This window comes from Euleptes europaea, chromosome 7 (genome assembly GCF_029931775.1).
Source record: "Euleptes europaea isolate rEulEur1 chromosome 7, rEulEur1.hap1, whole genome shotgun sequence".
Taxonomy (NCBI): domain Eukaryota; kingdom Metazoa; phylum Chordata; class Lepidosauria; order Squamata; family Sphaerodactylidae; genus Euleptes; species Euleptes europaea.
Genome location: NC_079318.1, coordinates 92,161,321 through 92,173,461, shown reverse-complemented (window position 1 = coordinate 92,173,461; position 12,141 = coordinate 92,161,321). Strand labels below are relative to the sequence as shown.

General features: G+C 49.1%; 1 protein-coding gene across 1 annotated transcript in view; it reads left to right on the top strand.

Annotated features, from left to right (window-relative positions):
• ADAM15 (ADAM metallopeptidase domain 15) overlaps positions 1–10,702 on the top strand; it is a 55,801-nt gene extending 45,099 nt beyond the window's left edge. The window contains exons 23-26 of the mRNA XM_056853501.1: positions 3,563–3,640; positions 5,067–5,138; positions 5,342–5,457; positions 10,633–10,702. Coding sequence (XP_056709479.1) covers positions 3,563–3,640; positions 5,067–5,138; positions 5,342–5,457; positions 10,633–10,702 — 336 coding nt within the window. The remainder of the gene's footprint in view (positions 1–3,562; positions 3,641–5,066; positions 5,139–5,341; positions 5,458–10,632) is intronic.
• Positions 10,703–12,141: the final 1,439 nt, after the last annotated feature.

Genomic DNA, 12,141 nt, shown 5'->3' with positions numbered 1-12,141 from the left:
AGTGGTCTGGTTTGTTGACATTGCTGAAGGGAGGCGGGGTTTAGGGACTGTTGCTAAGGACGACTGGGGGCGTGGCTTTTTACTGCTGTGAGGTGGGGCTTAACCCTGTTGCCCAGAGTGTCTCTTTGATGTGCATCCTGAGGCAGTTGCTGCGGGAGACCACTGGGGAAGGGGCCTGGTGGAGGAAATTATCTAGAGAGGGGTAAAAACAGTGTTGTAACCCACTGCAAGGAGATTAAACTTTATTTTCCCCATGTAGCACATGAAGCTGCCTTATATTGAATCAGACCCTTGGTCCATCAAAGTCAGCATTGTCTACTCAGACCGGCAGCAGCTCTCCAGGGTCTCAGGCGGGAGTCTTTCACATCACCTACCTGCCTAGTCCCTTTAACTGGAGATGCTTGCCGGGGATTGAACCTGGGACCTTCTGCATGCCAATCAGAGGCTCTACCACTGAGCTACGGCCTAACATAATTGATCTAATTAATTGCACACATTGACATATAGGATGGTCTGGCACCAGGCTAGGGAGACCCAGGTTTATGTCCCCATTTGGTCTTGATCCCCATTTGGTCTTGACCCATACCGGCTCACCTTGCGCCAGGCACACCGGGAAGATTTGGCAACTCCTTTACTAGTTAAGAGCGGTGGACTCTAATCTGGAGAACCAGGTTTCATTCCCCGCTCCTCCACATGAAGTTAGCTGGGTGATCTTGGGCTAGACACAGCTCTCTTAGAGCTCTCTCAGCCCCACCTACCTCACTAGGTGTCGGTTGTGGGGAGAGGAAGGGAAGGAGAGTGTAAGCCGGTTTGAGACTCCTTAAAAGGTAGAGAAAGTCGGCATAGAAAAACCAATTCTTCTTCTTTTCCGGTGTCTCTAACAGTGGTTTGAACAGCTAGCTTTAGCAGATCTTAAACCCTGGGCTGTGAAAAACTTCACCGGTTGGTGTTTTTGCAGGCTATGCCACTATTCAGTCACGCAAGAGCAGTACAGGTTCTTTTTTGGTCTGTTTGCCACTCTCCCTCACAAGAAACTCTGGCTCTATATATGAATTGAAGGGAAAAGAGAGCAGGGTCCCTTCACTCAATGTGATCGTTGGATCGAAATTTTAAACAACAATCAACATTCTGGATAGGGGATTATCTGAAATATGGCGCATTGGTCATGTCTGGAGAGCGCTTTTGTGAGTTGAGTGTAGGATTTTATTGGGGACAACCTCAGAATCCTGACCCTAAAACACTAGGAAAAACGAGAAAGTTCTCTGGAGCATGTGCAGAGTTTTGGCCACATTTGGCATTCATAGCTGTCCTTGCGCATCTGGGACTACAGTCCCAGCACAACCCAGGCAGGATTAAGCCCGGCCATGTCCTGTCTTTTAAGGAACGAAGCCCTGCGTAGGATCCCCGTAGCGTGCTGGCGGGCTCTGGTTATTAACTATTGATTTGAACTGCGCTCTTGGCATAGCAAGAGGGAATTTAATTGATTTTGAGTGTTTCGGGGACAATTGGTATCCGATTAAAGAACTCTTGCTTGACTAGCCGTATAGTTATTCGTCAATTAATTAAGTTTGCGTATAGAAAAACCCAGCGCGATTCGAGCCCAGCAGCACCTTAGGGACCAATGATTTTCGGAGTATAAACTTTGACTCTCGGAAGCTTATAACCCGAAAATCTGGTTGGTCTCTAAGGTGCCGCTGGACTCGAATCTAGCTGTTCTACTGCAGGCCAGCACAGCTTCCCTCTGAAATTGTATAAAAAACTGTTAAGGAGAAGGGTGTACTGTTCCTCCCTCCTTACACAATGCAGTACTGTTGCAGTAGATGCCGTGTTAGGAGGGACCTTCCCTTTCCTTTTCACATAGGAGGGCCTGCCTCTTCTAACACTGTCCTAGAAGAGGCCTTCCCTATCTCTCTGTCAGCAATGCTGATTCTATGACCTTAAGCAGATGATGAGAGGGAGGGCATCTTGGCCATCTTCTGGGCATGGAGTAGGGGGTCACTGGGTGTGTGTGTGGGGGGGAGGTAGTTGTGAATGTCCTGCATTGTGCAGGGGGTTGGACTAGATGACCCTGGTGGTCCCTTCCAACTCTGTGATTCCATGAACAGGCTTCCTCGGGAGTTAGTGAGCTCTCCTTCCCTAGAGGGTTTTAAGCAGAGGCTAGATGGCCATCTGTCAGCAATGCTGATTCTTGGACCTTAGGCAGATGATGAGAGGGAGGGCATCTTGGCCATCTTCTGGGCATGGTGTAGGGGTCACTGGGGGTGTGGAGGGAGGAGGGAGTTGTGAATGTCCTGCATTGTGCAGGGGGTTGGACTAGATGACCCTGGTGGTCCCTTCCAACTCTGTGATTCTATGAACAGGCTTCCTCGGGAGTTAGTGGGCTCTCCTTCCCTAGAGGTTTTTAAGCAGAGGCTAGATGGCCATCTGTCAGCAATGCTGATTCTAGGACCTTAGGCAGATGATGAGAGGGAGGGCATCTTGGCCATCTTCTGGTCACTAGGTGTAGGGGTCACTGGGTGTGTGGGGGGAGGTAGTTGTGAATTTCCTGCATTGTGCAGGGGGTTGGACTAGATGACCCTGGTGGTACCTTCCAACTCTATGATTCTCTTTCCTAAGAGTGAATGCTTTTTCTAATACTGTGTTAGAAGAGGCATATCCCCCATCTTTCTCACACTGGAGGAAATCTTTATTGTGAGATTGTGCTCGCTTGTTCGTTCTGCCGTTAGCGCTCAAAAATAATTACATTTTCATGTCCTAAATCTGCTGGCTGTCCAAGGGTTTTGGGATAAGGGGGATCTCTTTGAAATGGAAAAAGGTTGACTGTAAAAACAAGCGGGCACCCTTATAGGCCCAGGCCGCTGGAAAAAGTACTTGGAAGTCAGAAGTGGGGAGTGGAGCAAGGCTCACCGCACCCTCAAGCTTCTTGAGCATGCTACTGCGGCTTCTGCTATCTCCTTAGCCAGCGTGGTGGTGTGGTTAAGAGCGGAGGACTCTAATCTGAAGAACCGGGTTCGATTCCCCACTCCTCCACATGCAGCCTGCTGGATGACCTTGGGCCAGTCACAGTTCTCTCCGAACTCTCTCAGCCCCACCTGCCTCACAAGGTGTCTGTTGTGGGTAGTGGAAGGGAAGGCAATTGTAAGCCGGTTTGATTCTCCCTTAAGTGGTAGAGAAAATGCTTCCCTTGGTCTGGAAGCCCTTTCTCCCTGGATTCCCAGATCCATAGAGGGTGACTGTGGGAGCTTGGGCGAGTGAAGTAACACTCTGCACATTCTCAGAAGCATTCCTGTCATAGGAATTGCACTTCACATTCCCCGCCAGTGGAAACGGTGCTGGAACTGTTCGAAGGTTCAGAGGGAAATCCCAGAATGGGCGTGAAAACCTGGGTGGATCTCTCAGTTTCTCTCTTGCTCTCTCTCCTATCAGATGCACGTTGCATGAATGTGTAGGCGCCCCGCACGTCTAGCCATGCATGCCACAAACATAACGTCCTCTGCCCATCCATCTCTCTCTCTTTCTCTCTCTCTCTCTTCTTGTGGCTCCTCTTTACTCCTTACTACAGCCCACCCCCCTTGACGACACACGGCCCGATCCTCCGTCCAAGCCACTGCCGCCTGACCCGATCCCAAAGGGTCAACAGGTAACAAACCGGGGTTGGTGGGTAGGGAGGGGTAGCTGTGATGCTCTCCTTAACACTTGTGCATGTCCCTTACTCTCTGCATAGACTTACAGGGTGGGAAGTTTGGGGTCCGGGGGTCCTTTGCACCCATGACACTCCCATCACATCCTGGCAATAAAGGCAGGCATGGAATTTTTTGAATGCTCCCAAATGGTACAAAGTAGTTCTTAAAATCCTTGTATGTGGAAACTAGCCAGTAGGGCAGATGGCCATCTCCCTGATGAGCTAGCTATCTGCGTGCAGGGATATTTTTTCATTTCCTTTTTTCCATGAAAGAGCATTAAAAAGAATTATATCCCCCCATTTTTCCCCCAGGTTGAGTTAGTACAGTCTTGGACCCTCTTAGGTGATATCAGCTGAGTCAATTTGTGAGTTCTCTGCTACCCCGCCTTGCTCTGTTATTGGTTGTTTATTTAGGAGTAGGGGTGTGCATATCGGTTTACTGAATTTTTTTTAAAAAAACCCAAAAATACCTTTTTTAGAGTCTGGAGAAGCGGCACGAGCTGGGTTGGTGTCAGATTTACCCCGCTGGTTTCTCAGGACACCGAAAATTTCAACTCACAATTTTTAACCTGAAATTTTTAACCCCAAAATGTTAACCTGAAAATGTTAACCCGAAATTTTTAACCCCAAAATATTATCCCAAAAATATTAACCCGAATTTTTTTTGGAAAATCTAGCTTTTTCGAATATTTCTGGGGTTGCTAAACCTGAAGCCAAAAAATACTAGAAAACATTTTCTGCACACCTCTCTTTAGGAGTCATTTTATGTCTTCTTTCCCAAGGCCACTCCCTGAGCAAGGTAGTAGCAGTACAGGTGAATGGATCCTGAAAAACCGACATGCTCCTTCCCAACAGTGGCGATGGATCAAGTGCCAGAGTTTATGGCTGCTGCCCCCTGCAGGTAGCCTTGGCAATTCCACCCTAATGGAGGTTATGTAGTTTTCCATACATAGACATAGAATATGTGGGGTTTGTTTTGCCCCCTTCGCTACCCTGCCCTGAACCAAAAAAGCTGCATTCTTCCAAGTCCAATTATTGTCAGCTTGCAAAGATGTCCAGTAGAGCACCGTCTCCCTAGACACGTGCTACCCGAGATCTGGAGAAGCCAGGGATTGAGCCGGGGACTTTCCGCGTGCCACACAGGAGCTCTGCCACTGAGCTGTGGAACTGCGGTCACCCCGAGGCGATTTGAATTGACAGTAGTTGGTTCGACATCCAAGCAACTTTCCCCCCGCTAGGGTGCAGCCGATCTTAGCCCTGGTAGGTGGTAGCCCTTGTCAAAAAAAGGTCCCCTTGTTGCTTCTAGCCACCTTCCCCTTTGTACGCACTGTGCTCCACCCCAGCATGTGTTCTCTGCCACTGTCCCCTTCCTCTTTCCGCCCAGGCTGCGGCCACAGACAGGCCAGTGCCTCCCACGCGCCCGCTGCCCGCCGACCCCATTCCTAAAGCCGCACAGGTAACGGGGCACCGGGGTGCCGTTCGTGGTGGTATTTGGTCATGTGGGGGAGGGAGGGGGGAGGCACGTGGAGTTGAAGAGTGGTGTGCGCGAGAGAGAGAGGGGGGGTCTCCGTGCCCTGCCGGAGCGCGGAGGCACTTGAGCGTCGACTGCGACCCTGTGATTCTGCAGCGGGACTCACGCCTCCTCCGTTCTCCACGCAGCCCCCTGGCCCCGCCAAGCCCCCGCCTCCCCGGAAACCGCTGCCTTCCGACCCACCCCGGACGGAGCCGTCTGCCGTGCCTACCTACAGTCCTCAGGTCCTGATGCTGCCGCCCAGGTGAGTGAAAGGGGAAGGGACAAGGCAGTGTGGGGTGGTGGGCCTCTGGGTTATTACTTTTAGGGATGGGAGAAATTGAGGGGGGGGGCTACGTAGGAGGGTAGCCTACTTCAGAGGGGCGTGGCATCGTTGCAGAACACACCTTTTGCATGCCGAAGTTCCCAGGTTCAATCCCGCGCATCTCCAGTTCAAGGGTCTAGGTCAGGTTTCCCTGCGGATACCTTTTCTGGTGCCCGCGAAGTGTTTTTAGGAAGTGGGCAGGGCCAGGTAGGGCTTCTGCCCAGCAAGGCTTCTGATTGGCCATCGGTGATTTGATCGGCTGTGCAGATTTTTTTAAATGTTGCTTTGGCAGCAGGTGCCAACACAGCACAAGGATCAGCACTGTTTGAGTGAAGTTAAGCTGCGGCAGCCGTTTTGTGGCTGCGCCCACCGTGCCGGGTCAGAATTCCAAATGTGCCCGCAGGCTCAAAAAGGTTCAGGACTCCCAGACTTTCCATTCCTTGGCTCCATCATCAACCGAAAGGGAAACTGCAGCCAAGAAATCAGAAGGAGGTTGAGACTGGGAAGGGCCAGAAAGGAAGCCAGGAAGGAGCTAGAAAGGATTCTGAAGTGTCAGGATGTGTCACTGGCCACCAAGATCAAGTTAATTCATGCCATCGTGTTCCTTGTTAGTATGTCTGGGTGTGAAGGCTGGACAATGAAAAAAGCAGATAGGAAGAAAGTCGATTCCTTTGAAATGTGGTGTTGGAGGAGAGGGTTACGGATACCCTGGACTGCCAAAAAAGCAAATCAGTGGGTTCTCGATCAGATCAAACCTGAACTGACCCTAGAAGCTAAAATGACTGAACTGAGGCTGTCGTACTTTGGTCACATTATGAGAAGACAAGAGTCACTAAAAAAGACAATTATGCCAGGAAAAGTGGAGGGCAGCAGGAAAAGAGGAAGACCCAACAAGAGATGGATGGACTCAATAAAGGAAGCCATGGCCCTCAATTTGCAAGACCTGATCAAGGCTGTCAACGATAGGACATTTTGGAGGACACTGATTCATAGGGTCGCCATGAGTCAGAAGCAGCTTGATGGCACTTAACACACAAGTCATATGTGTAGTAGAATGAACAACATATGACAGGCTAGTGTGGAGCGTTACATAGTGGTGGGATCGTGGCTTAGTGGCAGGGCACCTGCTTGGCATGTAGAAGGTCCCAAGTTCAATCCCCAGCATCTCCAGCGAAACAGATCAAATAGAATGAAGTTAAGCGTCATTATTTGAGATCCTGGAGAGCCACTTCAAGACAGAGTAGTCAAGCAAGGCTGGCTTTGATAACCCCGAGGGATAAGGCAGCATCATACATGCATGCTCAGTGAGACCCTGGACAGCCGCTGACAGTCAGAGCAGACACAAGAAGTAGAAGAAGAGTTGGTTTTTAAAACCCCGCTTTTTCTCTACCTTTAAGGAGTCTCAAACCGGCTTACAATCTCCTTCCCGACCCCTCCCCACAACAGACACCCTGTCAGGCAGATGGGGCGGAGAGAGTTCTAAGAGAACTGTGACTGACCCAAGGTCACCCACCTGGCTTCATGTGGAGGAGCAGGGAGTCAAACCCTGTTCTCCAGATTAGAGTCTGCCGCTCTTAACCACTACACCAACAGTCCTATCAGCAGCTTTTCACCATAAGAGCCAAACTCTGACTCGAAGCTGTCCAGGGTTTCGGGCATTTTAATTGAGATTATCACAACCTTTTCTCTTATGGAAACACTTCCAAGGGGGGAAAAAAACTATTCAGTCTTTGGGCTCTATAAGTGAAAGCAAATTTGTGGGTATTTATTCAAATTGTTGCTGTACCTCATAGCTAGGGTTGCCAACTCCAGATTGGGAAATACCTGGAGATTTTTGGGGGTGGAGCCTGAGGAGGGCAGGTTTTGGGGAGGGGAGGGACTCATAACATCCGAAGCAGACTGTACAGCTTCTTTTCTCTCCCCCGCCCCCAGGTTGGAGCACCATGCCCAGCCTACGCGTTTAATCCTTTCCAAAAACCCTCTGCACGTATCTAGCAGGTACTGTCTTCGGCACCCAGCGGTGTGGTGTGAAGTCCAGCTGCGCCGGCCGCCGAGAGGCAGAAGCCCAAACCGTTTAGCTAAATAGGCTTAAAATTATCTCTGTTTTGTCGGTCACTTATTTACATATAAATGTTGGTGATTGACTGCGCCCCGCCAGGATCCTAGACTGCGGAGATGCGTGCTTGTGCATACACCCACAGCAGTGGAAGCCCAAGCGGCTGAGCAAAATAGCTTTTCTGTCCTGGACCTCTGCTGCGGTTGATTACGTCATTTGCCTGGCTGGTTGATCAGAAAGCGTCGGCTTGGGCTGCGTCTCTTGGTCGCGCTGTCCTGTTCAGTCTGAGGTGGCAGGCATCTTTCCAGGGATGGAGGAAACGTGTGAATCCCGCCTTCCGCCATGTCAAATGATTAGTTGGTCTGCTTATGTTAGCGGCACCACCAAGAGCTCAGACCGGGGTCCTTACCCGCCCTGTTGCCTGTGAGCCATAGACTTGGCGCTGCCAGGGTTCGAACCCAGGACCTCCAGCATGAAAAGGGGGCGCTCCGTCACTGAGCTCTACCCCTCCCTTAGGGGCCATCAGAAGATAATTGGCTATGTGTTTGTTTGATCCCATTTAAGCTGAGTGGCTTCTATCGATTACCGTCAGAGAAGGAAATGTGATAGCATTGCGCTACGGTCAAAACCTGCCCTGAACATACAGACGCGTGCGCACACCGTCACTGGCGACTTCAGACACCAAGCGGCTTTTGACCCTCATATGAACGGAGTTATTGGTGGCAGCCTCTTGAATGCCTCTTGCTTAATTCGGAGGAATCTTGCATTTTTATAGGGGAAAAATAAGCATAGCCCGTTGTAACAGCAGGTATTTCTCTAGTGTGGATATGCTGTGGTGACGTGGAATGTTCACAAACATCCCAGCTTCTCAAAATGGAAGGGTGTGTGGTAATGGTGTTCTTAACTTCAGTTTTAAACTTTAAAAAGCATACTAACAAAGATAAATAAAGAGGCGAAACAAGGTACAATCCTAGATCCTGCAGAGCATACTTAAAAAGAGCAGACAATCCATCCGGTATTACTAACTTTATTTTTTTTTTAAAAAAAACAACGTACATCAGTATCTAGTTGACCTTCTCTCTTTCAAAATCCAGAAGAGATTTTCAGTTTATTACAAAAATAGGGATATGTTGTCTGTTGTCTTTTTACACCAGGCTATTTTTGCTTAATTTGAACAATTTAGCAAATTGCCAGGTTTTATTTATCCATATCTTGATAGTTTCTTAGAGCTTTGCTATATGTACAGAGATAATTTTTTTTTTGCAATGACCATTTTCAGCAGTAGGAATGAAAAGATTCCATCTCTTTTATTACTGTAATTCTGCAACACAATCCTTTAGGAAGCTGAGCATTGCAGTTTTTCTTGGTGTCTTGAATTCTGTCTTTTGATTAAGGAGACGAGTTATTTACAGCCTTATCTAGCCTCATCTTGTCCGATCTTGGAAGCTAAACAGGGTCAGCCCTGGTTAGTTCTTGGATGAGAGACCACCGAGGAAGCCCGGGGTTGCTACGCAGAGGCAGGCAGTGGCAAACCGCCTTGAACGTCTCTGGCCTTGAAAATACTACGGGGATGCCATAAATTGGCTGTGACTTTCCAATACCCTGGTCCAAAAAAGCCAAGAACATAATCAACGTAATATCTCAGTGACCCAAAACAGCTTCCCCTCAATGCCCTTGATTTAAGAAGGAAATTAGGGACGTTGAAAAGACGTTGCTATGGTGCTTAATGGAATTAAAAATCATGACCTGATTTTAAAATCTGAATGATTTTAAATCATCTTCTGAATTTAAAATCGTAACTTGCAAAATCTGCTGTTTCTTCCCCCCCCCTTTTTATTTTGTAACATTTGGCCTGATGAAGAGCTTTGCTAGACTTGAAAGCTTGTCACATAAACACATGAAGCTGCCTTCATGTCACAGTTCTCTCCGAACTCTCTTGGCCCCACCTACATCACAAGGTGCCTGTTGTGCGGTGGGGGGCAATTGTAAGCTGCTTTGAGACTCCTTCCGGTTAGGGTTGCAACCTCTAAGTGGGACTTGGAGATCTCCAGGAATTACAACTGATCTGCAGACTATAGGTAGGATTGCCAACTTCCAGGTAGTGAAAGACAAAAGACAGCACTGGTGATTAATTGGTGATTATTCAAAATAACAGGCAAAATCAAACATTGCAGAACAAAGGTATGGTGTCAATAGAAAGTCCCGAGTAAATATACAAAGTGAAGTTCAAAGTTCTGAGAATTAACAGGACACAAGGTAAACTTCCAGACGCTTCAGGTGAACATGTCTGCTGGAGCTTGAGGGTGATGAGAAAGCGCCCGGTCTCATGCACTGGAGAGTCGGGTTAGAGCACGGTATCTTCGTGGTCAAGATTATAATCCCCGAGATGGGAACCCGGTGCAAATCCCATTTCACAGAAGCTTTGTCTATCAGGAATTCATAAACACAACGTATGCGCCACCATACCTTTCTTCTCCAATGTTTGATTTTGCCTGTTATTTTGAATAATCACCAATTAGCTATCAGTGCTATCTTTTGTCTTTCACTACCATTACTCAGCACAAGGTTATTTTTAACTTCCAGGTAGTAGCTGGAGATCTCTTTGTATTACAACTGATCTCCAGCCAATAGAGATCAGTTCACCTGGAGAAAATGGCCGCTTTGGCCATTGGACTCTCTGGCATTGAAGTCTCTCCCCTCCCCAAACCCTGCCCTCCTCAGGCTCCGCCCCAAAAATCTCCCACCGGTGGCTAAGAGGCACCTGGCAGCCCTACTTCCGGTAGAGAAAAGGGGGCTATAAAAACCAAGTCTTCTTCTAAATAAAGGCAAATGCCCCACATGAGAGAGCAAGCAGAAAATGAAAGAAAAGTCCTCCATCTATGTTGGTGCTTTCTGATCCACCTCAGACAATCTGTTCCATTTCTCCTTCCCTTCCTAATATCCGCCCTCAATTTAAACCCATTATTGTGAGTCCTGTCCTCTGCTAGGATAGACCCAAACCTATCCCAGCAAGCTCACCATCTTGGTTAATGCCATCTCTTTTCTTGTTCTTCCCACAGGCCGCCGCCGCCTCCTCCTCCTCCCCCCACGTCGTCGGCTGGTCTCCCAACGCATGTCCAAGAAGCCTAAACCCATCCCTGCATCCCCGAGGAGGTGACCACGTTCAGGCTTGCCTGCCCCTCGCGCGCCAAGATGGGCTGTGAGGGGCGCTGACGCCGGCTCATTCTTGGCGCTTGCTCCGCTGACTTCGGTTGCGGGCTCGGCAGAGAACCGTTAGTGTCCTTGGCGAGGATCGGGGGCCTCTCTTCCCCACGACGCCGAGCAAATCGCACTGAGGGCTCGGCCCGAGCTGCCGCTGTTTGTCTCGGAACCGCTGCCCCGCTGCGGTTTCAGAACGCTGGAGCGAGGAACCACGGGGGGAAGGGGGGAGTCTTTGCACTGGGAACACGAGGGGCGAGAACCCCCTCGATAAAGCTGTGTGTGCAAGAGAATGAATGTCTGCATGTGTGTGTGTGTCGACTGAGATCTGAGTGTGAGTTCAAGAGCCGGTGTTCTCTAAGGGAGCCCCGCCTGCTTCAATCCTAAACAGGAATTTGCCCGCAACAGTGAAGTATGGGGGCAGCTTTCTTCTTCATAATCTGCAGCCATTTCAATAAAAGCAAACTGGATTATTCTATGTTTTTAGTGCTTTTTTCTTTTCTTTTTAGAGCCTCTTTATTCTAGTACTATTTTTTCAGGTGAGAACTTCAGTTTATGACAGAGCGGTTCCTCAGCAGAGAAGACTGAGAGGGGATATGATAAGCATCTTCAAGTACTTGAAGGGCTGTCATATAGAGGAGGGTGCCCAAGAAGGTCGGACCAGAACCAACGGGTTGAAATTAAATCAAAAGAGTTTCCGTCTAAACATTAGGAAGAACTTTCTAACAGTTACAGCGGTTCCTCAGTGGAACAGGCTTCCTCAGGAGGTGGTGAGCTCCCTATACTTTGTATAGGGTGGCTTCCTAGGGGAGAGGTGGACACCCCCTTCCCCAGTTCACTTTGCATACCAGAGGACCAGGGAGAGAGGAGCACCTTATGCGTCACCCACCCAGGAAGAGGTACATAAGAACATAAGAAAGGATCAGACCAAGGTCCACCAAGTCCAGCAGTCTGCTCACACAGTGGCCAACCAGGTGCCTCTAGGAAGCCACAAACAAGACGACTGCAGGAGCAGCATCCTGCCCTTGTTCCACCACACCCAAAATAATAGGCATGCTCCTCTGATACTAGAGAGAACAGGTATGCAGCATGACCAGCATCCATTCCAACTAATAGCTATGAATACCCCTTTCCTCCATGAACATGTCCACTCCCCTCTTAAAGCCCTCCAAGCTGGCAGCCATCACCACATCCTGGGGCAGGGAGTTCCACAATTTAGCTATGCATTGTGTGAAAAGGTAAGACCCCTTCCCATCTCCAAGCTTTCTGTGACGTGCTTGGAGAAGAAAGTTCTTCTGCTTTGTGCTGGGTGTTTGGGGCAACAGTCTCCAGAAAGAGATTTCGAGTTGCCACTGATCACATATGCGGTG